The following is a 27,816-nucleotide window of genomic DNA, read 5'->3' as shown; positions in this document are numbered from 1 at the left end:
GGTGCACCGAAGGCAAGCCCGTCTGCGTGCATCGATCGCATCCAGTGCCAGCCACCCTGCTGGTTACGATGCAGGTAAATCCTTGCCTATTAGCTACTCCAGCAGAACTTTACATAACACCATTTTAAAAGCCAACTATGTATTTCAGTTGACTCTAGGTCTACACATAGTCATCTGGCTTGCCATGGTTGTTTAACTAAACTGCCGGATTTTGTATTCCAGAAGACTAAAGGGAGACCAAATATAGGTAAAAATAACAAACGACACGAAGGCCAAATCGGGAAGTACGCCCTGTTAAATGCAAGATCCTTAGTTAAACATAGTTTGGAATGTGCCTCCCTCATTGAGGAAGAAGATATAAGTATTGCATTTATAACTGAATCTTGAACGGATGATGCTTCAGGTCTGGATTTGGTGAAAGCCACACCACCAGACTATCTTTATATTTCTTTAAATAGACCTCATAAGAAGGGGGTGGTTTGGCAGTAATTTATCATAAATTAATAACCGCATTGTTCAAGCCCTCATCGAATGACGAATGTGAAGCTTTGGATTTTAGCTTCATCCCACCATACATTTAAAGGCACCCTCATTTATAGACCACCTGGTCCCAGAAGCCCGTTTATTACAAAAGCTGCTTCTGGGTTAAGTGCCAGTTCTTACACAAATTTAGATTTTAATTTCTATTTAGAAGCGCAAGCTGATTCAGATACCTCAAATCTGATAGATCTGGCGAGTAGCCTTGATTTAAATCAACTGGTCAATGGGGCTACCCATAAAGCAGGACACACTTTGGCTGGCATATATTCCAATAACCTGCAGCTATCTATCTTAGGTGGTCTTCCAGTGGTCTGGTCAGACCACAAGGTAGTGCTGTTTAAAATGGCCCTGCCTGATTGACATACGATAAAACCAGTAATTAAACAGCTAGCCAGTAGAGCATGGAACAGGGTAAATGCAGATGAATTACAGGAGGTGCTAACTTCCACATCTTTCAGTCCTCCGACAGACCTGGATGAGGCTGCGCTTCAATATACTAACTGGCTGGAAGCAGCCGGAAATAAATTTGCCCCAAAAAACTCCTTCGATCTAGCAGTGTACGACCCTCTGCTCCGTGGTATACCCAAGAACTCTGAGACCAGAAATTGGTCTGTAAGCACCTCGAGAGATCTTGGAGGGAATAGAAGGATAAAGAAACAAATTAATATAAAACCGGATTAGCCCAGTATAAAAAGATGCTGCAGGAAACGAAGCAAGAGTTCTTTGTGAAGAAAATCAACTCTGCCAAAAACTCTACCAAAGAACTTTTTAAAACCGCAACTTCTTTGGCATATCCAGCCCCTGCCTATTCAGGCCAATCTGGGGGAAAAAAAAATCTTTGACAAAAGATGCCCTCTTCTCTTCCTTCACTGGCTCTGGGAGCGTGACCTCTGCAAAATATCTACTGGACTCTGAGATGGGAATAAGCTCCGGGTCACAGTCAAGTTTACTGCAAGTACCACCCTAGACATTTCTAATGTACTTTTTTAAAAGTGAAAACGGGCTCGCCCTTTGATCCATGCCCAGTCTCGTTTTTAAATTGGCAGCTGAGCCTGTCGTTTCTATCCTGACCTCCATTATAAATGCCATGTTTACAGATGGATCTTTTCCCAAACTGTGGAAAGAGGCATCAATACTACCCTTGCTCAAAAAGCAGAGTCTAGATCCTAAGGATGTGAATAATTTTAGACCTATATCCAGACTCCCACTTCCTGCAAAAATCTCAGAGAAAATCGTGAATGAACTTAGTTCCTTCATGGAAAAAGCTCCGGTACTAGACCCTACTCAATATGGCTTTCGCAGTGGCCATAGTACAGAAACTGCGTTACTTGAATCTACCGAGGAGATCAGGGCTATTCTTGATCACGGAGGAAAAGCAGCTATGGTTATGCTGGACCTTTCTGCAGCCTTTAATACGGTCCATCATGTTTTGCTGATGGACCGGCTGCGAGAGATTGGAGTACAGGGCTCGGCATGGAAACTATTTAAATCCTTTCTGACAGTCAACCTAGGCGAATTCTCAACCAAACCGTACTCTCTGCCTTGTGGGGTCCCCCAGGGGTTGTCCTTAAGCCCCCCGCTTTTTAACATCTGTGTTGCTATTGGGCCCCCTGATTGAATCATTTGGTTTTAATTTCGTATGCAGATGCCCAAATTGTGGTCTCGTTCAGGCCAGGAGTGTTGCAGGGAAGGGCATCCAGATTTCATGACTGCATGATAGCGGTGGGCAACTGGATGGCCCAAAACTGTTTCAAACTGAACTCCATTAAGACTGAGGTTGTTTTGTTCAGCAATGACACCACTTTTTAGACCCTGGTGTGGTGGCCTGACACACTAGGTCCTCTTCCCACTCCGGTGAAAAAGGCAAACAATTTGGGAATTATGGCTAGACCAACTTAGCCTCAAGGACCAGGTGATTGCAGTGGTCTCATCCACCGCCTACATTCTAAAAGCTTGTAAGAAAATCCTGCCAGTCTTGCCTAAAGAGAGCCATCAGTTATCACTGATTTAGTGATGTCCAGACTGGATTATTGTAACAGTTTGTCACTATCCAGGAAGGACTAATTAACAAATTACAACTTTTGCAGAACACAGCGGCCAGATTGCTGACTGGCACCCCAAAACATGCCTCCATCTCAGCTGAGATTAGGCTTCACTGGTTGCCGGTGCGAAAACTGGTGCAGTTTAAGGCCCTGTGCACAGTACACAAAGCCCTTTACAGAACCGGGCTCAACCATCTCAAAATGCAATTCCAATGGTATATACCAACTAGATGTTTATGCTCTTCAGAAGCTAAACTGGTATCTGTGCCTTTCGCTAAAAAGGCCAATTGGGGTGGAAGATTGTGGTTGGTGCAGCCAAGGCATGGAATGGCCTCCCGCTGCATCTTAGCGCCTTGCCAAGCCTGCTTGCCTTTAGAAAGGCTTTGAAGACTTGGCTCTTTACCGTCTAGTCTTAGGCTTTGGTTTTCACCCCTTTTGCTCAGGACTCTTGTAGGACTTCAAGTAGCGCCAGGACACCTTCGGGTAGCAGTTTGCTCTTTAGAAATGTCAATAACATTAACAGTTGACCAGTTGTGTCTGGACCTGCGTTGGACTCCCCTAGTGAATCATGGGAGATGGTCCTAAGGCCAGCTGTAGATCCCATGGTGGCCACAGGAAGACTTGCTGCTGGTCATAGCTTCTCCAGCATCAGGACAACTTCATTGCTGGACTGCGATAAAGCATAAAGATTCTGTGACTGTGCGACCCAACAGATGACTGACAGTAGGACCTGAGAGGTCCTTGTGACTGGCTCCCAACCCATTGTGGCCCACCAAAGAGTATTGGCAGTTTTGAGCCATCGGGCAGAAAGGCTAAGCTACTTTAAATGACTATTGCATTCTGATTGAACTACGTTGTTTACTTAAAATTTTTATTAAAAACACATCTCGTTTCTTTTGATAGATTTGTGATTGTACCGATCTCAAGACTAAAAATCCAATACCAACAAGGTGTTTTTTTTTTTTTTTTCTTTTTTTTTTAGGTACTTCTATATGCTTTACATTTGTTCCTTTGATTAAGCCTGACTGCTCTGTGCCAGAGCTACTAAGGACTGAGATAAAGGTTGTTATTGGACCTAACTGAACCTGATGAAGATTGTGACCTTATTATAGTGATGTCTCACAACCACACTGCATGATGATCCACTTTCCTACATTGCCACTTCAATTTTACTGCAGATGCTTACTTTGGGGTTTGAGGTGAAACATTTCTGATGTTTTTCTTGATGCTTGGGTGAGGTATTGCGGCCACATGTTACTGTTTTGAAGTATGTATTCTGCAGTTCTAATAGACTGCTGCTTTCTTTGAAGGTCCATCACCACTGAAATGCATGAAAGCCAAGCTGACTAATCCCAAGACACCACAGCTGGAGACAAAAAAACGTCACCGCCCAGTGACCTGCAAAAGTACAGCTGAAGTAGAGGCGGAAGAACTGGAGAAGTTGCAACAGTATGTGTCCAATACGGCGCTGTGTCCATCTCAAGTGCCGACAAGCTTTATTTCAGTGCTAGATGCTCTGGCTTGATTTAATGGTGTCTAATTTAAGCATACAATACTGTTGCTCACTGTTGTTGTGATCTCATTTACAGGTACAAATTTCGAGCCCAGGAATTGGATCACAGGGTCCTGGATGGGGCACTGATCCTTCCAAAGAAGCAGTCTGTGAAGGAGCCCACCAAGCCTATTGGCTTTAATTTGGAACTTGAAAAGAGGATCCAAGAGCGTGAGGCAAAGAGAGAGGAGCCAGAGGAGGACAAATTCACTTTTCATTCAAGGCCTTGTCCGACTAAAATGCTTGAGGAAGTTGTGGTAAGATGTGATGGCTTCATTGGTCATTCACCAGTTACCAGGGCTACGTCTCTAAAAAGGATGATTCCAAATTGATATATTCCTTTTAAGAACATTGGGTCTCCTTGGAGCACACACTATAAGCCCATTGACACGTAACTAACCAATCTATGGTCCCTCTGTTGCTCCTCGTCGGAGTCTTCTTGCAATTATCTGGATTTCTTTGGTTCTACAATTTCAGTGTTCATCTGTGGGCACAATCTTATTCTAGAGATTAGATTGAACTATATAGTTTAGTAGAAGCAATCTGACCAGGATGGGAAGTACCGTGATTGATAATTCTTAAGTTTCCACCAGCAAATACTTCCTTGATTGGGAATATTTGGTGGTGTTTATTTCCCCTTGTGACTGGACTCCTTTCTTTTTATTTATAGGGTGTTCCAGAGAAGAAATGTCTTGCCCCAACTGTCCCGAAGTCTCCTGCATTTTCTCTGAAGAACAGAGTTCGTAGGCCTGTCCATGAGGAAGAGCAGGTGCAATACAGAGCAGTTATCTTAGTTCTCTTCAGTAGACATCCCAATACAGGGAATAATTCTTACTTCAATTTCCTTTCTTGTAGGAAGAGCTGCCATTAATTAAGGCAAATCCAATGCCACATTATGGTGTGCCATTCAAACCTAAAATTCCAGAGCAAAGGTTGGTTGAACATGCACCCTTCTCCTTCGACTCTAGGGATAAAGAACGCCTGGCACAGAAAGAGAAGAAACTGGAAGAACTAAGGAAGGAGGAGGTGAGTTTTTCAATGTTGTAGCAAGATTTATCTAGCTGGCTCATCTATGTATTATCTGGCTATAAACCAAGATCTTCTACAGCCCTAGCATCACCCAGCATGCAATGTTTGGCAAACCTGGTTGAGGCAGCATGTGACATCACAAGTCATGTGTTCGATTTTCTTTTCTTTTAGGTACCTGTATTCAAAGCCCTTCCTCTTCCTCACTTCGAGCAGATATCTTTGCCTGAGAAAAAGATCAAGGGTCCAACAAACCCAGAGCCGTTTCACCTACAGATTGAGGAGAGAGCAGCAATTAAATCCCTACGCTGGAAGCAGCAGGTGTGTCCATACTTTTGGGCCATAAATGTGGAAAATACAGCAAAATGCATGTTCTTGCAGCCGTATGCACAACTAATTGTTTCCATGATTCCAGTGTCTGCCATTTCACAAGGACAGTGCTTTGTCTATGAAATTGGCCAGGCCTCTCCCCGTGATGACTGTTACTCTGAGTAGAGGTAGTGACTTTGTAGTGATAAACGTTTTGTCTGCAGATTGAAGAAGAGCTGAAACAGCAGAAAGAAGCAGCATGCTTTAAAGCTCGTCCCAACACAATCATCCACCAGGAGCCATTTGTGCCAAAGAGGGAAAGCAGAGTTTTGCCTGGTGAGACTTGTGATCGTAGTAAATCTTTTAGAGGTGTTGAGGGGGTTAGGGCATATGGATTAATAGGGAGCTTGCTTTGTGATCGGACTGTTGCACTAGTTGCTATTAACTAGTTTCATTGGTGTTTCTCACTCTGTCTACACTTGTAAGACCTTTTACTATTTTCTTCACAGTATGTGCATGGTTAGATTTGAGATTCAATCTAATGCTTTAGCTGGACTTGCAGAGAGGGTTTCAATATTACTATTGTGTGGTTTTCTGTGTTGTACCAATCTGTTCATCTGTCTCCAAACTTAGAGAGCCTTTCTGGTCCAATAGTTCAGGATAGTTTTGAGCTGGCGACTGAAAAGCGTGCAAAGGAGAGACAGGAATTTGAGAGGCGGATTGCTGAGCTGGAGGCCATAAAAGAGAAGATGGAAGAAGAGGATCGCCTGAGAAAAGAAGAGCAAGAGAGGGAAGAGCTAGCCCAAAGGAGGAGGAATGAGCTGGTAAGTGAAGCTTGATATGATACAATCTGTACAATCAGAGTTGCTCTCACCTATGGTGCTATAATTATTTTGCCCATTTGAGTGCACTTTCGTTAATTTGATGCTTTATTATTAAAGGATCTGAGCCCATGCCCATCTTCCGCATGGCAAACTCAGTAAAACATCCTACCCAAGTTATTGAAGCCCGAATAAAAAAAAGTTACATCTTTTTGTGAGACTGCAGATCTCACATAGCACACCTCACAGCCAGTGCACCTCATTTGAATTACAAGGTGACCAGGGTAGTGAAGAGACTGAGTTGCCCCCCCCCCCCCTAAGAGACGGAGTTGCCAGGACTGTTGTGCACAACAAGATGAGTAAGTAATCTTAGTCTGCTGCTCTTTTCTAAGAATGTAGTGTTCTGCTATTATTGGTCTGCTTAACCTGCTAACATGTAAAGAGGTTTTAGGATAACGTTGGCTTTTTTTTTTTTTTCTTCCCCCCCCCCCCCCCCTCACTGGTCCATGTTACCATTCTGTGAGGTGCCCCACCCCTCTCACACTCGTAAATAAAAAAACTTTCGTCTTTACTGTCATTAGATCTTTCTTAGTTACTGCCTGACGTATTCCATTAAATACCATGGTACGTTGCAGTTGCCATTAACGTGTAGTAACACAGCCTAAAGGCTGTAGAATAGTTTTTTAGTAGCATGTTATCTTCAGTCTTTTGGCAGCTCCCGCAGAGAATGTATTGGGCTTAACCCCATTCGCAAACCAAGGGATTGCAGGATCTGCTGCACTATTTTCTCGAAAGAGTGGGGAAGGCATCCCCCTGTAACTGCTTCAAATAAGAAGGTCCTAATTTTCTAGACCATAACCAATTGAGATGGAAAGTGTATGTGAGGGCAGTGGTTTCAGCAGGGGGTAGACCATACTTTCATGACAGTTCCTCACTATGTTGAGGCGATTGCATGGAGGACTAGACTAAACGATTGTGACCAGTAAGAGTTTCCTGTATACACCAGATGGAGAATGGAGGCACTAGATAGCCCAAGTAGAAAATGTGCATGCTCTTTGCCTCCGGATTGTCACAAATTCAATGTAATTTTTTTTTTCTATGACTGCAAAGTGAGAGGAGTTTGTAAATGCCAAACCTCATGTAAAAGACTCAATTTAAGACCACCTGATATTTTACCTCTATCCTTTTTGAAGCGCTTCAAATGTGACCAATACAGAATTTAAAAGCATTTTTTATTTATTTATTGGATTTTTCTTAACTGCCATTCGGCTTGTGACCCAGCGTTTTGTGAAACACTGTCTTGGGCAATACCCTGGTTTGTGTGGCAGGGCATGCCCAGTCAGTGGAAATTGGCTTCTACCAAAACGACCTTGTCTGTTTTAACCCATGCTCACCTTTTATTGTGCCCCTAGATGCGTCTGAGGATAAGCATATTTTGAAGTATTTTGGCCTGTATAACAGGAAAATATGGGCCAACATTTTTTCCTTGGAATCTTATTCCTTAGGACAAAGTAAGGCTGTTCTAAAGGAAACCCAACAAGTGGATTTCTTCGGCAGGGATGTTGCTATGCATGTTGCACCCTGATGTCAGGTGTAACACTTGTCAGGTGTAACACTTTCTTCTCTGGGTTGGTTAAAGGGTATGTACTTACTCCCTGAAGTGCACAACCGGTGTGTATGCCTTTTCATGGGAGCCACAATTTGGACTCTGCCTTCTTGATTCATTGTAGCATGTCCATTATTTGTAGGCCACTTTGAACTTCAGCATATCCAGGAAGAAAGCTAGATGGTTACAACATTAGGGCCTACAGTTTCTTGCCAATGAGTGGTGAAAGACGCTTACAAGTCTTAATAACTGCAGCAACAGCTGTTCTATTAGCATCAACCCAATTTCTATTACATATTGCTTTCTACAGCTTTTTGTTGTAACTTTGGACTATGCTTTGAAACATAATCTGCACAAAAAGCCTGACTTCTTGACAATTTTTTTTGTTTTTAATTTCAACTTCTACCTCAAATCCCTGCTGCATGACATCCGAAAGCTCTGTGCTGCTGAAATGGGCTAGAAGTTATAATGTGATCATATACCGTTATTTAAGACCCCCCCCCCCCCCCCCCCCCCCCCCCCCCCCCAAGGCAGGCCCTGTGAACTGAGGCAAATAATAGCGCTAAAATATCCCGGTGGTGTGATCGGCGGGACAGTCGTTTGTATGACAAGATATGGGGCAAGTCCCATCTGGCGGTATAAAGTCTATCTACCCCTGAACTCGTTTTTCGGACTCTGGTCTGATCCATTCCACCAAGTATCCGAGTTGTGTTGCCCTGAAGTATTCCAGGAAATTCGGTATGCCCAGCCCTCCCTCATGTGGAGGTCTGTGGGAGAGGTCCCTGCGCTTGCGAGGGCGTGCCCTGGCCCAAACAAACTGTTGCACCGCCTGCTGTATTTTGTGGAGTGTCCCGGGTGGCGGCAAGGCCGGTGGAGTTTGAAACAGAGTCCTTTGGGTAAGATGGACATTTTAATGGCTGCTATGCGGCAGAGTAGCGATAGTGAGTTTTGCCATTGTTTAAGGTCTTTTGTGATCTAGGAAAGCAGTTTGGAGTAATTTTGCACGATTGTCCGTGCAGTAGAGTGGGTTAAGACCACCCCTAGGTAGGGAAATATATCTCGAGTTTGCTATAAGACGGCTAGTTAGTCTCTGGCAGATTCACGTTTCGACCCAGGCGCAGGACCATGGATTTTCCAACATTTACCTTAAAGCCAGAAACCTGGCCAAAGGAGGTCAATTCGCGCAAAAATGCCGGAACAGAACGCTCCGGGGTCTCCAAAGTTGCCAAGATGTTGCCGGCATATAGACTCAGTGTGTGTCTCTCCTCCGAAGGGGATGCCCAGAATGTCTGGCTTGTCCCTAATCTTTTGAGCTATGTGCTCCACATATAGTGCAAAGAGGAGGGGTGACAAAGGACACCCTTGTCTCATGCCTCTGAATCTCAAACGGCTGTGAGGTCATTCCATTTACCCTGATTGTCGCCTTGGGCCTAGCGTAACAGCTTGCCACCGAGGCCCGAAACTGGTCTCCAAAATGACCCAGCGTTTTGTCTAGGAAGCCCCAGTCTACTCTGAAGGCCTTCTCGGGGTCTACCACCAATAGGCCATCCATCTTCGTGCAATGGGCTTTGTTGATGAGATGCAAAATGCGTTTGGTGTTGTCGCTACTCTGTCGATTGTGAATAAAGCCGGATTGGTCTGGTTCAATGATACCGGGCATGCGCGGGCCCAATCTGGCCAGGAGAATCCCCATGAACAATTTTAGGTCCAGGTTGAGCAAGGAGATTGAGTGATTAGATCCGCATTGGGTTGCGTCCTTCCCAGGTTTGGGAATGACCACTATATCCGGGTTACAATCTCTGGGGGGATTGTACCAGGACCGCAGAAGGAGTTAAAAATCCACGTCAGGATTGGGGGCAAGAAGTGGGCAGGAGGATTTGTAGAACCCAGCTGAGAAGCCATCTGGGCCCGGCGCTTTCAGAGGTTTGAGACTTGAAATCGCCCCGGTCACCTCCTCAATCCTGATCGGCGCTTGACGAGCGTCCACCCCCGTTTTGTTCAGGGCTGTTGTGGCGGCCCCCTGTAGGTAGGACTCTCCATCCGCGCTAAGTTGTGGGTCCTTGCTATACAGCTTGGCGTAGAAGTCCCAGAGAACTTCTGCAATATCGTCGTCCTTTTCGACCGCCTCTTCTTTCCCCTTCTGCGCCCTACTCTCTGCCATCCGTCTCCTGACGACCTCTGTGTGCGGCTAGGTGACTCTTCCGGGCTACGCAGTTCCAAACCAAGTATCTTGCAAGTGTCTTGGAGAGACCTGGGTTTGTGAAGCTTGCCATTCCATTTAAATATCGGACGAAAAGGGTGGCCCCAGGAATGTGCCACCCCTTGTTCTCTCAGGTGAGCGGTCATCTCTTTAAAAGCCTTTATCTTTTGTAAAGTGATGGAGGCTAGGTCCTGATAGAGCTATAAGGTGCCCTTGGTATTTGAGGGGTTGTTTCGACCGGGACTCTCACAGTATGCGTGCTTTAAGAGGGAAGTCTGGGAGGAAGGCTAGTATGTCCGGGGGAGTTGCAGGAGCGCGCCTCGGCAGGCCCACGCAGTGCGCCGGGTCAAAGCGGACCTCAATCTTGTGGTACACCTAGAATGTATCGGAACAGTCCCTGAAGGTATTGGGCCACGTCTGACCCCTCTGCTTACGAAGGGACCCCTCTGACGTGAATGTTCCGTAGTGAGTGGTTTTCGAGGTCCTCGGCATGGGCCTGCAGGTCTAGCTGTTGGTCTTGCAAGCAAATCACCTCTTGAAGTTGTTCAATCGCTTCGCCTTTAGTTTGCTCATGTTCTTCAATCGCTGCTACCCTCTCCCAAATTGCGTCAACGTCACGACTGATCTGTCACGACTGATCTTTCACCTCGCTTTTGAAAGTCCTCTCGAAGGATATTGAAGTGATTCAAGGAAGGAGTGAGTGATCGGAACATCTCCCTCTTCTGGGTCTGTGTGGGCTCTCAGGGCTGAAGACGCTCTGCTTCCTTTCTCCCCAGACCTGGATCCCTTAGCGGGCATCTCTTTCACGGATCTCCCCCCTTACTTCTTTACCGAGGACATTGCTGGGTCGCTCACTAGCGGGGGTCGTGTCTGATGTTTGTCATGTTCTTAGAGCGCATGAATAGCACTACTGCTGGTGATGTCAGGTGGGGTGGGTCTCCCTTTCGGCCGGTGGTGCGAGGCCAGGTCACCCCTGTCTTCTGTATTCAGTCCCAGAGGCAGCGGCTCCCCGAAGCTCTCCAGCCGCTAGTGAGGTCTCGCTCTCTCTCCACTGCAATGTTCAGAGGCCCCGATCAGCCGCAACGAAGAGACCCTCCAGCCTAAACACCTTCCAATATGCGCTTGGCTCCCCTGCCAATCGTCTGCGTCCTCTCCCCACCACCAGGCGAAGGATCTGGCCGGGTATGTGTCTCCCTTCTCCACAGCCATTCTGATCTTCTTTCTCACCACTTCTACTCACAGCCCTGCCATCTCGTGCTTCGTCTGGGTCCCTCCCTCGGTATCCTCGCAGTAGGCCTCTCAGCCAGGCCCCACCATGCTACCTACTTTGGGCGATCTTGGCAGCAGGATTATGGCCTCCTGAACCTCTGCCAGCCGATGGCCCTGGCCGAGTATGGGTCTCCCCACCTTCTTTGTCGCTGCCATGGTCCTTCTCACCTCTGCACCTTTCGTTGCTGTTGATGAGGGCCTCTCGACACTGCAGGCCACCAATTGCAGTGGCCCCCTCGCTCAAGTTCAATGTAGTAGGCCTCCCTTCAAGGCCCAGCGCCCACTCTGCTGTGGGTGGTCTGAGTTGTAGGCCCCTTTGTTCTCTGGGGCAGCGTCATAGGGCCCTCCACACCGCCCCTGCTGCCCACAAGGGCCCTCCCAGTCCACACCCCCCCCCCCTTGGCCCCACTTCTTCCTTATGGTTTCAGGGCATAGTGGTTGGTTAAAAGATCTCCGCCTTAAGTTCCCTGATCTAAAATCTAGTATACCTTTAATGAAGATGTTTGAGTGGTGTATAGGATAGACTGATGCATTCATTACTTTACAGTTTACTTTGCCTACTTTTTGCTTTTACAGGTGCACAGAGCTCAACCAGTGAGAAAATACAAGACCGTGGAAGTGAAGGCCAGTCTGGTGCCATTGACTGTTCCCAAATCGCCCAACTTTTCAGACCGCTTCCAGTGCTGAGCTTTTTTTTTTTTTTTTCTTTTTCTGTACATCTGCACTTGTATTACGAAGGACATTACTTGTTTCAGTCGAGCTCTGGGTGCTCTACGATGGACCAGTAGTGGATTTTTATTTTGTGTACATAGTTGGGCTGGAGGATGGAGTGGGGGCCATCTACAACCTCTGTATATAGGGAGTCATATGTTGTGTGCTGCTGGCTGAGGCATCTAAATCCCCTGCACGACCATCATGAACTGATAACCAGCTTGCTTTGGATCTCATGCACCCTTTCTTATAAGTATGCAGAATCGATAGTGTTATCTTACTATTATGTGCAGGTGTTTTAACCTTGTATACTTATAATAAAGTTTTAGAAATGTGCCTGTTCTGTCACGTAGTACTTTACTAGACTGTTGTATCAATGTCTTTTCTCCAGGATAGGGTACCTCTTGGGCCCTGTTGCAACACTTTGTTCGCCATAATAGTGAGCTTGTGCAAAGGCGAGGTGAGTCTTGGTCAGATTCCTGCTTATGCCCTGGCTGGGCCAACACCTGTCCGCCCATCCTCTGCGTGACCCTTCCTTGAAAGTTATCTGTGCTGGGGTGCCCTGTTAATGGATTAATGTCCTTTTAGGACCAGTCATTGTTGCCTTTATTCTGTCCATTTCCACTGCAACCTTCATTCCTCATGTGTAGCACCCTGCCAGATCTGTCCAACCTGTCAAAATTGCAGTGAGAATGTTTTCTGGAGTCATATGCTGTTTCATTCTTTCCGCTGGTAGTTTGGTCTGGAATCAGCTTTTGTAGTTTCTTCATGCTCGCTTTTGTCAGACTTTTGTGCGGTTGGGTGTGAAAGAACAACCAGGAGTGCAGAAGTCGGTGGAAAAACTGATGTTTTGAGGGGGAACAGTTTTCACTGAAGAAAACCGAAGTTTCTTTTGGAGCTTGTCGTTGAAAGGAAATCAATGTGGGCCTGGGATGGAACATACCCCTTTAGGTTCTGCTTGAAGTGCCACCAAGTTCACCCATGAGATTTGCAACATTTGCCTTCAAAAGGACCACAGCTTGGTGGGAAGTGACACATATGGAATTCCTGCCCAAGAAACCGAGGTGGGCCACTATATACACGACGCTCGCAGCAGAAACACCTCACAAAGACATTTTGCTGTTAAGCGATGAGAAGAAGCCAAAGGAAACAGTTAACATAGGGAGAGAGTGCCAACGTTGAGCAGTTTGCTGAAACGGAGGTGAAAGAGCCAGGTAAGACCACAAGAATGTAGTGTGGCTGAAATTAAACAAGTAGACTAAGTCTATCCCAACACCAAAACCCATGGTGATAAAGGGCAAGAGCACAGGCATTGACACAGAGTAAGGACTCTACTCTATGCTAAACTAAGCGCTCTGTTAATAAGGAAAAAGTGGAGTCGAGGCTGAAATGTAGGCCCTCAGAAAGTGGGAGAAGTTAAATGCCTCTTAAATGGGGAGGGTCTTCGCATCCCACTGAAGGCTCGGAGTACAAGGCCAGAAGAAACACATGGAGCCAGTCAGAAACCTGATCGCACCGAAGGAGAGTAGGAATAAAATCTAATATGGAGGGTATCCCAAAGGAGGTCAGTTTGAGTAGGGCTCATTCCATGACCTGGAGTCAGCAGGGGGTGGGTCAGGACTTGTAAACAAATTCACCTGAAAAATGGGTGGGCACATACCCCTCCAGATCTTCGCCAATGCCAGTCAACCGGGTGTACAAAGCCCTTGTTAAACAGCCAGCAGGCACTCATGGGGTGTAATTAAAATCTAAACCTGCTTAATCATGTCTCCAAGAGAACCTGCTGACTTCCAAAGGAAGAAACTGTTACTTCAACGCCCTACAGCAGCCTGGACCAGGGGTGAGATGTCTTTAATAGAGCCAGCCTCTGCTAGGGTAGTAATGGCAAGGGTGGAGAAGCATAGGCCTCCTTGCATCCTGGTTACATCAAGAGCAACGTAGTAGCAAATTCCCTCAAAATGCGAAAGAGCCTGTGCACTCCCCTCCCACAGGATTTCCACCAGACAGAACAAGAAGAGTGAGAGGGTGGGGGTGTAAAATGGAGAGGTTGACAGCCCAGCCCCAGTGGTGCACCGCAAAAGGGCAAAGGGAGTCCTCCAGGAGGGCATGACCATCTCAGCACTTGCCTAAAATTTGCACTAAATAGGACTGCTATGGACAGCTGTGGAGGCACCACACTAAGGACTGCATGGCTGAGTGTTGGGATTTGAGTAGGAGGCGCAGGCAGCAATGCTGTACATGACCCGCTGGGGAGAATCTCTGTGGGCTTCTGCTAGAGGGGAATTGCAGCCGGTCACCTCATGCACCACAACCCAGCACCCAAAATGTTGCAATATCTCACTATGCCAAGACAGCCCATTTAAGGAAGAACCAGAGGGAGCGGTACCATCCCACAGGAGGCAGGACATTCCGGCAAGTGACTTCCTGAGTCACCGCTGTATGAAACGCCAGTAGGACGTTGGATCTGAGAATTTCTTCAGGAATGAAGGTGAATGACTGGAAATATGAATCAACATGGTTTGATAAACTGCTGCGAAGGCCTCCAAACATCAGTCTGAAAGTGAGGAGATTGTATTGTTTTACAGCTTTTATATAGTGCTTACTTCCCCTATATGGGGGCACTGAAAAGCTTGCCCATGCGGTCAGCAATCTATACCATGAAAGGTGTGTTTAAAAGTATGTTGTCCTTGTTTTTTTTTTTTTTATCGTATATGGGAAGTGTTTCCATGTGGTGCGTGATTACCACTGTTTGTTATGGGCTGCAGCATTTAGCAGGGTGGTGCATAAGGAGATGTTAGATGTCCAGTTTATGGTTTTCAGTAGGTCCTTTTAAGGTGTTACTTTTGGCTGTAGTCTACTTAGCTTGTTATTACACTGGGTTGTCCAACCTGATATTTTGTTTTTAGTTTTGGTCCTGTAGTGTCAGGGCTGCAGTCGACAATGATGACTATCTGTTGGGAGGAGCTGTGTTAATATTATCCCATATCTCAATGTCACTGATATAAAGAAGCAGTCCTAGTTGGGACCTGCAGTGGCAGACTAGATTTGATTCCTCCAGTTTGGCATTAGTATTGGTAGTATGACTGTATTCTATGAATCTCACTTTCAATAAGACCAACTCATGATCGTTAAGACCAATAAAACAATGATTAAAATATGCTAAGATGATCCTAGTGCTTTATAAGCTTGATATAAACAATTTGTTAACTTTGTGGTATTGTTTCCTTATCAAAGATGATACCCCTGACTGCCTAGAATCTTATTTTGGCGTCATTTAAAAATAAATTGCAGCTAAAATCTTCTCAAATCTAATATTTTTGGATATATACATGAATGAGTTTCCACTGTGTATCTGCAAAGTAGACTGGTAGACTTTCCTTGCAGGGGTCAGTTCCCAAACCCTTCAAATTAGTACGTGGGGAATATAGAAGAGTCCAAACTTTAGGTATTTCAGTTTAATTGTGCCCAGCAAAGTCGAGCTGATATAGTCCTGATGAGTTGTCAAATAGGATTCTGAGACTGGCTGTGAGAAAGTGCCATCTTTCTTGCATGGTATGCCCCCACGTTTTGATGAATTGCCGAATGTACTTTGAGTGTGCCCTGGGCTCCTGCCAATCAGGTACCATGTTCCTTCCATAAAACTGTGCTGAAACCTAAACCCAAATTGGCAAACTCTGGCCAAATGTCAGTCCCTGGTAAATGGTACACTAGGTACCCATGCCCTTGTGACCAGGGAAGGCCCCTAAGGGCTGCAGCACTTATTGTGCCACCCTTAGAGGCCCTGTACCCTGATATACACACACTGCCCTTGCAGGCTGAGTGGGTACAGAACAAAACAGTCGACATGGCACACATCCCCGTGTGCCATGCCCACAACACAAACTGCCCTGGCATACATCAGGCACCCCTCTAGCTGGGTGCCCTATGCCAGTTGTGTGGGTACAGGTGCATGAGCCCTGTGCCCCTACAATACCCAGGTCCATTCCTGGGCACTGTGTGCAGTGTTGCCATTTAAGAGTATATGGTGCTGGGAGATAGTCAACACTAACTCCACAGCACCATGATGGCTCCACTGAAGTTTGGTATCAAACTTCTCAGAACATTAAACCCGCACTGATGCCAGTGTGGGATTTAATTTACAATGCATGACAGCGGGCATCTTGGAGATGACCCCTGAACCTAACCTACAATCCACGTCTAGCCTAGGCTGCCACACAGCAGACCTGTTGCTGGACCCCTGGGTAGAGAGCCATCCTCTCTCCTGGGCCCTCAACAATGCACATCCTGGGCGAGGTACTAGGTCTCCTCCCCCCGGATGGGCAGGGGAAGCTTCAAAGGCATGTCGCCTTTGTGAGCTTCTCCAGGCCACTTGCTGTACTCAGCAACTGGCCCCTACTGGTTCTGACCCCCACTCTGGCAGGAAGAATGGCCGGAAGGACGGGGGGGGGGGGGCAGCCTCTGCCAACCCCCCCCCCCCCCCCCCCCCCCCCCCTCGGGTGGGGGAGGCGAGGTGAAGCACATCTCCGGGCTCTCCCCATCTTGAAGATGGGGAAGCCCTGCCCAATCAGGACTAGGCTACTGCCCCCCTCCCACAGGAGTGGCAGGATAGGGGGTGTACCCAGTGGTCCCTGCCCTTTACCTACCTGTAACGCCCCTAAATTTAGTATTTAGGGGCACCCTGAACCTCCCTCAGATCCAGATTCAGAAACCGCAAAGAAGATTAAGAGACGAGAAGACCTGCCGTGCAGCTGCTCACAAGAGGAAGACACTAACTGCTGTTGGCCCCAGCTCTACCGTCCTGTCGACCCTCGAACCTGCTCCTGCTAAACCCCGGCATTTCTAGTAGCCAGCAACCTCACAAATCCCGGAGGACCTTGCTACCTTGTGAGTCTAAGCAACTGGGACTCCCACGAGCAGTGGTACTGCTCAACGCAAGTAACTGACCCCTGGCATCAGCCAGGAACCGCGAACCCTACGCACACTGCACCCGCCTGTGCTGGAGTGGACAAAGACCCTGAGGACGTCCCCCCTGGCGACTGTCACCCCGAATCCTGGACCCACCACGACACCTGCAGCCTCAGAACCGGGGACCCCTCCAACCGCGACCAGCAGAGGGTAAGATTTCCCAACACCAAAAGGCACCTGGCACCCTGCAGCCCCCTGTGCTCAACTCCTGGGTGCCTACCTATCCTCCAACTACCCAACTAACCTCTCGAAGTGGTGGTCACACCTGAAGAATCTTTGTCCCCGAGCTTGCAGCCTTTGTTCGTTTTTGAGCTTCTCCATTGCAAACCATTGAGCGGCCGACTGCTCAAAAGCACCCTGCACCCAGCCGCCTGAGTGCCCCTGGCAGTACAATCATCTCTACTTCACTTCCCCATTTGCCCTGAGCAAGTGACCAGGAGCCCAGCTCCCACAGCCGCGTGGCCTGCTAGCCAGCAGCTACCAACCATGGGCCCCCTGCTCCCATAGGATAATATTGGGCATACCTCACTCTGCGCCCGGCTGCCCCTGTGACGCTGCGGATGTAACAACTGTACTGTCCTGACCCTGGGACACCCCTGAGTCTATGCCCAGAACCTTAACTCTGCCAGTCGAGTATTTACCCAAAAGCCGATAACTATCTTTTCTTCCACAGGGTAACATTGACTGGTTTCACTTGGAAATTCTTCTAAGCGTGGAATTTCTAAACTTTAAATTATTCACCTAAAATCAACCAAGTAACGAGAACGAAAATACTCACCTGCTATCGGGAGAGATCCTAGTGCTGGATCTTGGTGCCCAGCACTGACCCTGAAAAGTCTTCCATAGGAAACCATTGACTCTTTTTCTGTGAAATGTCTTCAGTGTCGATTTTTGCAAACTACAAATGTTCTTTAAAAATCGCACCAACTGTGAAAACTTAATTACTTACCTGTTTTAGATGGATGTCCCAGTGCTGAACCTAGGAGCCCAGCACTGGATTACAAAAGTAACGAACATACTTTACCTATAATTTGAATTTCCTTCCATAGGATAACATTGCAAAATCAACAAACTTTTTCAGCAAAAACCAGGCAAACTTACAAATATTTGTTAAAAATCGCCTGTATAACCAAAACACATTCTTTCAACTGTTTACAGGTGATGCACCCGTGCTGGATCTAGGATCCAACACTGAGTTAGAAAAAGTAACAATAACCCCACTTAACTGCTAAGTGAAATTCCTCCCATAGGATAACATTGGTGATTCTATGAGAAAGTTTGTCAACTTTTAAACTACAAAAATATGGCTTAGAAATCACTACTGTAACAAACGCTTTTACTCCACTGTTTACAGGAAATGTCCCAGGACTGAATCCAGGATCCAGTCCTGTGGTTAGAAAAGTAATCCTTAAAGTAACTAATTGCACTTAACTAGAAATTCCCATTGAGCTCAATGTATTATTGTATTTGAAATTGTGTTGCCTATTGCAACAGCTGTCTATTGCATTCAAAAGCCTATTGCATATTGAAAGTATTTATCTAAAGCCTCTCATTCTGAGAAAATATATTTTGAAATCTATTGTTGGTTCTAAAATAAAACCATATATTTTTATACAAAACCATTGGCCTAGAGTTCAGTTCTCGAGTGTGTGAGACCATTTGCTGACTGTGTGCAACAAATGCTTTACACTGTCCTGATACTGCCTTACTGATCGACCAAGCTACCACTTTAGAGAGTAAGGTTATATCTAACTTTAGCCTCTAGGGACTGTGGACAGTATATACAGAGCCACTTTCTTACATTGGTGGGTCAGCGGTGGGGTATAAACTTGCATTTGTTGGACTACTTTGTTACCATCTGATCACACAACAGAACTCTTAAAATTGCCTTTAGAATTCTGATTGGTCTTTCCAAAATACTAAGTCTTGTCAGGGCCTTGCTTAAGTCCCATTAGAATTTTAGAAAAATAAGTCACTGTAGTCCAGGGTAGAGGGTTAGAACTGTCAGGTTAGAATGTCTCAAAGAAACCCGGCTATTAGTGAAAATAATACCATGCAGGACCTGGTGAAGGAGCTCGACCTCACACCTTACTTACACTTGTCTTTCAAGGAATTGAGGTCCCTATGCAAACTTAAAAAAAATACCAATGGGCCTGCATCCAACCAAACTAGGGCTCCAGGAGCTCCTGGCTGAGTATGCTAAGGACCACCCATCTGAACATGGTGATGGCCAGTCAGATGAGGAAAGGGAGGAGGAGGATCCCCCTCCAGTCATACCTAGGGAGGAAAAGGCCCCATACCCTTGAATCCAAGAATCCGCATCTGGGAACCTAGAGACTACACAGGTAGACTAGGTACCAGAGTTCACTGGGGGATCCCCCCAGTGAAGAGGACAGCTTTTTAGCAAAGCTGGCCAAAAGATTGGATCTAGAGTCCAGGCTCCTGGCTCTAGAGAAAGAAAGGCAAGAGATGGGTTTGGCACCCATCAATGGTGGCAGCAATACTAAAAACAAGCATTTGCAATGCAATAGGTCTTGCATTAGGAAAGTTTGAGCTTTCTGTATTGTAAATTGACTAAATTTTTATTTGTGTTGGTATTGAAAATATTGAAATTACTAGCTTTCTCATGTATAATGTCAATAGTTTTAACTGTTGCAAATGTGACACCTATAGCATTTGTAATGCAATATGTGTTGTATTTATGTGACTTGGATGTATTGATATTACAAATAACAATGGCTTATTTTTTTTCAAATAATACTTAAATAAAAGTTAATGTAAATTATAATGGCAATCGTTTAAACTTTTGTTACTAACTCTGGTGAAGATTATGTTTAGTGTATTTAATTGCGTCTAAAATCCAAGAACAGAAGTTAAATATCTTTTTTTGTGCCATTTGTAATAAAGCCTAAATATTGAGAAAACCTATTAGAGCCAGTTGTTGAATGGTTGTACAGATTGATACTGTGGTGGCGGTGAGTGGTGATGTGGTGGTGTCAAGTGATGCTGTGGTAGCGCATAGTGATGTAGTGGTGCCCTTGAGTGATGCTGTGGTGATGCGATAGAGTGCAATAGTCCGATAGATATGATAGATAGATAAGATAGATGGATAGAGAGTGAGGGATAGTAACTATGTAGAATATAATTATGTGGCACGGAGTGGTTTTGTGTGGAGTGTATGTTGATTTTAGTGGCATGTAATTATGTGGCATTGAGTGTTATTTTGAGTATCTTGCATTGTTTGGTTTTTGGAGTGTCTGCATTGTAGTTATGTGGCATGTAATTATGTGGCTCTGAGTGGCATTCGGAGTGTATGTTGCCTTGCCTTGTTTTTCTATAGTTCCTTAAACCCTTAGAGGCAATTCTTTTATTTTAACTAAAAGGATGGTAGTTGAATGGTGTTTACGGCAGGATGGTAGTTAAATGGTGGCTACGGAGAAGCTGTGTGCTGAAAGGCAAAGAACACGGGCATGAAAGGGAGGATGAAAATTGAATGAGTGTGGCAGGATATTAGTTAAATGGTGGTTACGGGGAAGCTGAGTGCTGAAAGGCAAAGAACACGGGCCAAAGCTGCAAGAAAACACGAGATGCGAGAGGCATGTGTGTGTGTGGAAACACTGGTGGGGCTCAGCATTCTGTTGCTGCCTTGATGCCTGTGTGTGAGCAGTGGGGCTGTGTGTGTGAAGTGCCTAAAGTTGCAAGAAAACATATGGTTATTTAAATCCTTAGACGCAGAATTAATGGAGCTAATGTTATCGACCTTAGAAGGATGAAAAGGGAATGAGCGCGGCATATGTTAACTTTGTAAACGCAGAAAACGTGCAGGGCAAACTTCTTATTTTGGTTGTTTGAGACTCTGATCTGGGCAAAGCTGCAAGAAAACGCGGAGGGTGGGCTGTGTGCTGAAAGGCAAAGCGAACACTGGCATGTAAGTGAAATCAATGGATGGCAATGCGTCCGTGAGACTAGCCCTGTGGTGGGGGAGGGACAGTTGTGAGGCGCCATGAGGAAACAATCTCTCGGCATGCTGGGGCGGGGGAGCGCATTCCAGGCGGGGGAGCGGACCCTTTGAAGTATGATGCTGTGGCTACACGTGCACGCGCCAGTGGGCTGAAGCACTTCCCCAAACGGATTGCATGGCGGCACGATGCACGTGATTGTGCGCATGCTCGCCATGCAATCCATTTTTGGGAGCACTTTGAAATGCCCCTCTTACTAGAGTCTCGCATAGCGATTGCATAAACGCAATAGCTAGGCGAGACCTAATAAGGATAGGGAGGAAACTTCTGATCCTAAAATCCCCAAAGGGATTGTCCCTAAATTTGAGGAAGGTGATGACCTCACCAATTGGTTCACAGCCTTTGAGAGGGCTTGTGAAATAAGAGTAAAGAAACCTCTCTGGGGGGCACTCCTGTGGAAACTTTTCTCTAACTGCAGGGACAGGTTTTTGACCCTCTCTGGGCCAGATGCAGGGTCCTATGATCTCATGAAGCCTGAGGGATTTGGATTCACTACTGAGGAATATAGAACTAGATTCAGGGTGGCTCACAAAACCCAGACCCAGTCCTGGATTGACTTTGTAGACCACTCAGTAAAGACACTGGATGGTGGATTAGCTGGACATAGTGTGCATGATTTTACTGGACTTTACACTTTGTTTATGAAGGAACATATACTAAGTCATTGCACAAATGAAAAGTTGCATCTGCATTTGGTAGACCTAGGTCTAATTTCTCCCCAAGAATTGGGAAATAAGGCAGCCCATTGGTCAAGACTGGGGTGACGAGGACAGCCACTGGGGGTGACCAGAAGAAGGTGGTTACAAAACCTCCCCAGGGAAAGGTGGTGAGAATCCCCAAGATAAAGTCTGCGTCTTCCAAAGCGCCACAAAAACCTGATCTGAAAAACACGTTAGATTCCTCACCTTAGAATATCTCCAGGCGTCCGGCTGGATCCGGAAAGATTTTTCGTCCGCAATACCCCTTACACGTCGCTAGGCGTAGTCTGCGGCTCCGCGTCCGGCGTCATGCGCCGGAATGTCATCTGAGTACTTAGACGCCGCCCTTGCGCGCTGACGTCCGTTCTTCTTTTTGCCGATCCGGGAAGAGCTTACCCCTTTAGTCACTTTTTGACTAAAACTTTGTCGACTCTTTTGTCTACTCGTCGACACGAACTGGTGCCGGTAGGATGCCTGGTTTTAAAGCCTGTGACTCCTGTCACCGACTGTCGGTAACGGACCACCATCGCCGGTGCCTTTACTGCCTTGGGGGGCCGACCACGATGCGGAGTCATGCCTCGACTGCCGGGCCTTGACCTCGAAGCCTAGGCGGGAGCGGTCCCGCAAGCTTCTCGAGCTCCGGCACTCTGCTCCGCGCTGTTCACGGTCCCGGTCCAGGAGGAGGTCGAAGGACCAGTCGCTAAGCCGCAGCCACCAACACCGCTCGTCGGGTTCCAAGTCTTCGGATAAGTCGAAGCATAGTAAGAAGTCCAAGAGACGACATCGCCCTTCGGACTCCCCTCGCCGGTCGCTCGACTTGGTCGAGGGTCCGGGTGGTACCACCCCCGCGGCTCTGCAGGAGCCGCGTCCGTCCCCATACCCGCCGGTCCCTGTGACTGATACGACTCCGGAGATCAGTGCCTTCCTCTTGGCCATGAGGGGCCTGGCTCTGCCGGCACACCTTCAGGCCCCGCGGGCTCGACTGGGGGGGGAGGGGCCAGCGGCTCCAGCCCCGGTGCCGTCGTCGACTTCAGTCCCGACGCCGCAAGTCCCCCTGGGATCCAGGCCTGGATCTGTCGATGCTGGTCAACCTCACGATGCCGGCGTCGACACCGGTTCCACCCCTGGCGCAGTCTCCGGACGACACCGTTCCCCGGTCCGGGCTCGGCGCCGCATCCGACGCCGATGGGTGACCATTTCATCTTCCGCCCGGCTCCGATCATTCCCCCTGTTTATCAGGAATCGGATGACGGTGGTGACTGGGAGGGGTCTGATGACCCTCTGGCCCCGCCAGGGCCAGTTATCACAGGACTGGGCAGATGAGCTGGGGGATGCTAGTGGCCTTGATACCGCCCCTGACACTGGCTTCATCTCTCCTCCGACCGTGGCTTTGGAGGAAGGTGCTACCTTTTCTGTGGCGTTGAGTAAGGCGGCCGAAGTACTCGGGCTGGAGCTACCTACTGTGGCCATGAGGACTAACTTCCTCACTGAAGTTGCTCCAACCGTCAGCAAGCTCCTCGGAGCCTCTGCTGCCGTTTAGCGAAGCACTGATGGACGTTCTCAAGGGCACCTGGTCCAAGCCCTCCACAGTACCTCCTATGGATCGGAACGTGGCCCGACGCCACCGCCCTGCACCGGGCGACCCCAGTTTTCTGTCCCAACACCCCACCCCTGAGAGCCTGGTTATCCAGGCCTCTACTTCCCAGACCTCCTTCCCGTCTGCTCCCCCCGGATCAGGAATCCAAGAGACTGGAGCAGTTTGGCAAAAAGCTGTTCTCCTCCCTTAGTTTAGGGGCGGTCGATTAACACCGCTTGTCTCTTGGACCGTTATTCCCACTCTCTGTGGGATTCGGTGGAGGACGTGCTGCCCCTGTGCCCGGAGGAGGCCCGGACATGGCTTGCCCAGGCTCTTGCTGACGAGTGGGACGCAGCGCGATATGAAATGAAAGAATAGAGGCGGTTAGGTCAGGGATTAGGTACTCAGGATGGCGGGGGAGACACAATATTGTCTCTTGTTGCCCTCTTGACCACTTTGTAAGTTATCCAGACACATTACGTCTCGTCATATAACTATCAACCTACGGGCTTTTTAATATACCAAGGATACCGCTTTATTAAATTACTGTTTGTTTTGGTAACCCTTGGGTATTTTTAACTCGCCTTGCACACACTACCCTGCACTGACTTCTCTGGTACTCCCCTCCCACATACCCGCATGCACTAATCGGCAGCTCTCTAAAAGATCTCCGCCAAAGAGACCCTTCGGGGGACCCGTAGGGCATTGCACCGCCGGCCCGACGAGGAGCTAACGCCCGATGATGAAGTATGACATCCTTCGGGGTGTGTGAGGGCAACAAGAGACAATATTGTGTCTCCCCCGCCATCCAGAGTACCTAATCCCTGACCTAACCTCCTCTATTCTTTCATTTCATATGTGGATCCTGGTCGTTCCTTGACCTGATTCACTTGGGAACAGTGCCTCTTTTTGTGAGTACCTCATCGAATTTTCGGAGCATCGGCACTGGACCATTATTAAGCTCCTGGTCCCCCCCCCCCCCCCCCCTCTCTTTTTGACATGCGCAGCGCGATATGCCATCTGATGTGGTTTGGACACGACGGACTGGCTTGGCAGGGCGATGTCGTCCACTGTGGCGCTTCGTCGTCACGCCTGGTTGCGGTCCACGTCTTTTTCCAGGGATGTCCAGAGCACCCTCATGGACATGCCCTTTGATGGCGATCGCCTCTTTGGCGACAAAGCGGACAGCGCGCTAGAGCGCTTTAAGGACTCCAGGGCTACGGCCAGGTCCTTGGGTCTCTCGGCCTGCGCCTGCAAACTTCTGCTTTTCGCCCCATTCGTGGCCAAGGAAGGGGCGACCCCTCACGTCTGCCTAGCCGCAGAACCATCCTCGTCGCAGACGTGGATTCACCGAGGCGTTAGAGGGGTCAACGTGCGGGTCCATCCACATCCACCCCAGCAGCATCCGCCTCAAAGCCTTCCTAGTCAGTGCTTTCAGGCCCATTCCACACCAGTGGGCGGCAGAGTTCGCCATCACCTGCTCCACTGGCGTTCCATCACTACGGACAGGTGGGTGCTGCAAATCGTCTGAAGGGGCTACTCCCTCCCCTTCGAGACGACCCCTCCAGCCATGCCACCGCATGTCGGGGGATCACTTGAATCTTCTACAGGAGGAAGTTGCGGCCCTCTTGACCAAAGGGGCCGTCAAGCGCGTTCCTGGTCCAGAAGTAGGCCGTGGTTGTTCCCACTACTTTCTGGTTCCCAAGAAGGGCAAAGGGGGCCTACGCCCTATCTTGGACCTCAGGAGCGTCAACGCCTTCCTCCGGAAGGAGAGGTTCAAGATGCTCACCTTAGCTCATGTTCTGGCTGCCCTAGACCCTGGAGACTGGATGGTAGCGTTGGACTTGCAGGATGCTTATTTTCACATCCCTGTCCTGTGGTTCACGGTGGGTCAGGAGCATTTTCAGTTTACTGTGCTCCCCTTCGGCCTCACCAGTGCCCCTTGGGTGTTCATGAAAGTGATGGCGGTGGTCGCAGCTCATCTGCGCTGATCAGGGGTTCCAGTCTTCCCTTACCTCGACAACTGGTTGTGGAAGGCGGGCTCTCCCCAGCAATTCGTCTCCCACTTCCAGACTACGGCCGACCTCCTGCATTTGCTGGGGTTCTCCATCAATGTGCCAAAGTTGCATCTGAGTCCCTCCCAAACGCTCCTCTTTATCGGGGCGGTTCTGGACTCTGCGCAGTTCCGGGCTTATCCTCCAGACCAGCGGGTCTGGGATATTCAGGCTCTGATTCCCATCTTTCAGCCTCTATCCCGGGTTTCGGTCAGGTTGGTGCTGCGGCTTCTGGGTCTGATGGCCTCCTGCATCCTGTTAGTGCATCACGCCAGGTGGCGAATGCGGGCTCTGCAGTGGGACCTGAAGTTTCAGTGGGCCCAGCATCGGGGCAACCTGTCAGACCATGTCTTGATCTCGGAGGGCACCGCAAAGCAGTTGCAGTGGTGGCTCCAGACCGCGATTGGGTCAGCGGCAGATCCCTCTCCCTACCCCAACCGGAGCACGTAGTAGTGACGGATGTGTCCCTCCTGGGATGGGGGGGGGGGGGGAGAGCCACATCGGGGAGGCGGAGATCAGAGGACTCTGGTCTCCGGCAGAGTCTCGGCTCCATATCAACCTTTTGGAGCGGAGAGTGATCCGACTTGCACTGATGGCATTCCTTCCTGTTGTCCGGGGGAAGTGTGGTGCAGGTGTTCACAGACAACACCACCGCCATGTGGTATTGCAACAAACAGGGCGGGTGGGGTCGTGGACCCTTTGTAAGGAGGCTCTGCGCCTCTGGACATGGCTGGAACATCAGGGCATCACCCTGGTGATTCAACATCTGGCAGGCTCTCTGAATGCCAGAGCAGACGAACTCCGCTGCCGGTGCATGATGGATCACGAATGGCGTCTCAACTCAGACGTGGCGCAAGGCCTCTGTGAGAAGTTGACCTGATATATCATGTCACTAGTTCTAGTGTACACCTTGTATCAGTCCACACAACCCTTATGGTGATTGGTTGTAAAGTCAACCTTATAGACCAGCTATCCTAGTGGTAGCATGGACAAGAGCAGTCTTAGGCTAAACTCTGAATGGCATGTGAAGCCAGCTGTAATCCCTTGAATACCAAATGAAAGGACACCACAACAGATATATATAAAAATAGAATGTATTTATATATAAAAATAGAATGTATTTATTCTAGTCAAACCCTCAGCACTCTTTATGAGATTCGAGGTAAGTACAACACAGTCTTATTTAAGCATACATTAAGTCACACAGGTAAGTAATACAGTTAGGCCCTAGGGGCCACGCAAACCATATACTAAGTAAGTGGTATAAGAACCACTGTCACGAACACAGGATAGGCCTAGGCCTAGGGAATCGCTGGGGCTACACTATACTACCGAAGGTTAGGAAGTGGGAGGCCCACGGGATTCAGGTGCAGAGTGGAAACACTCACGCGTAATGCGTAAAAGTCGGTAGAAATAGTTGTTAGAATTTAACAATTTTAGGACACTTCTGAAATAGCTAGGAAGTCGAGACTCTGAAACTAGACCCTAGGATAGTCAATACCCTTGTGAGCACCGGAGTACTCAAGTTACCTAGCCCACGGGCTGCGGGTGCATAGGTGTGAACTTGCGTCTGGTTTCGTCGTTGACTCCTATGGATGCCTGAAGGAAAGTTGCTGACCGGCAGTCAGTGAAGAATGTCCGGTGGATCCCAAGGATGGAATCAAGAAGGAAGGATACCTGCAAGCAGAAGGGACAGAGTCTAGGTCACCAGCCAGGAGCCGGGCAGGAACCAGGAAGGAACCGGGAAGGAACCAGGCGATGTCGTGAAGATGCAGGTGAAGAGGTGAAGCTTGTCGCAGCAGTCACGGGTACCAGGAGGCGTTGGACGACCAGGCCCAGAAGGTGAGCTGTCCCACGAAGGCTCTTGCTGTCGGCGGCGTCTATGTCAAGTTAGGACCCAACAAGCCTTGGCAAGCGGAACCCACGCAGAATGGAGGACTTGCTTCTGGTGCAGACCAGGCAGGTCTGGGGTGCTTCTCTTTCACAGAGGAGCGGGTGCCAGTCTGGAGGAGCCGGACCAGCAAGATGAAAACAAAGGTTCGTCGTCGCAGAGGTCACTAGCCAACGGGCCAGCAACCGGACAACACGTCGAGCAACTCAGGTGCAGAAGGGCCCCACGCAGAACACATGAAGTGTGGGGAGCTGATCTTCTTTGCAGATGGTGCTCGGGATGGGGGGCTTCTCAATTCCCCAAGCCCAGCCTCGAGGAAGCCTCAGAAGTCGCGCTAGTCAGTTACTAGCCACTTTTCCCAAGTCGCCGGTCCCACGTCCCTCGTCGCCTCCACGGGTCTCAGCTTCGCTGTAGATGTGGATCTGGGTCAGAGGTGTCTGGAAGTCTCGGAGCTGGTCAGTCTCTGCAGTCGTCCCTCGTAGGATTAGTCGCAAAGCAAGCAGCAGTCACTGGATGGTGCCTGGTTGCCCAGGGTGG

The 27,816-nt window shown here is 48.3% G+C and overlaps 1 protein-coding gene and 2 long non-coding RNA genes across 4 annotated transcripts in view; 1 reads left to right on the top strand and 2 right to left on the bottom strand.

Moving 5' to 3' along the window:
* LOC146812517 (uncharacterized) overlaps positions 1-8,423 on the bottom strand; it is a 59,698-nt gene extending 51,275 nt beyond the window's left edge. The window contains exon 1 of the long non-coding RNA XR_014966869.1: positions 8,392-8,423. This is a non-coding gene — a long non-coding RNA (uncharacterized LOC146812517). The remainder of the gene's footprint in view (positions 1-8,391) is intronic.
* Positions 1-12,412, top strand: part of LOC146812516 (targeting protein for Xklp2-A-like) — an 89,196-nt gene extending 76,784 nt beyond the window's left edge. For both annotated transcript variants that reach the window (XM_085619522.1, XM_085619521.1), the window contains 8 exons: positions 3,893-4,031; positions 4,172-4,391; positions 4,805-4,903; positions 4,990-5,160; positions 5,335-5,481; positions 5,694-5,805; positions 6,103-6,293; positions 11,942-12,412. In XM_085619522.1, coding sequence (XP_085475648.1) covers positions 3,893-4,031; positions 4,172-4,391; positions 4,805-4,903; positions 4,990-5,160; positions 5,335-5,481; positions 5,694-5,805; positions 6,103-6,293; positions 11,942-12,052 — 1,190 coding nt within the window. In that variant the 3' untranslated portion in view covers positions 12,053-12,412. The remainder of the gene's footprint in view (positions 1-3,892; positions 4,032-4,171; positions 4,392-4,804; positions 4,904-4,989; positions 5,161-5,334; positions 5,482-5,693; positions 5,806-6,102; positions 6,294-11,941) is intronic.
* Positions 1-27,816, bottom strand: part of LOC146812512 (uncharacterized) — a 480,077-nt gene that overhangs the window by 129,434 nt on the left and 322,827 nt on the right. The window lies entirely within an intron of this gene.

This window comes from Triturus cristatus, chromosome 7 (assembly GCF_964204655.1).
Source record: "Triturus cristatus chromosome 7, aTriCri1.1, whole genome shotgun sequence".
Taxonomy (NCBI): Eukaryota; Metazoa; Chordata; class Amphibia; order Caudata; family Salamandridae; genus Triturus; species Triturus cristatus.
This window is presented reverse-complemented; position numbering and strand designations above follow the sequence as displayed.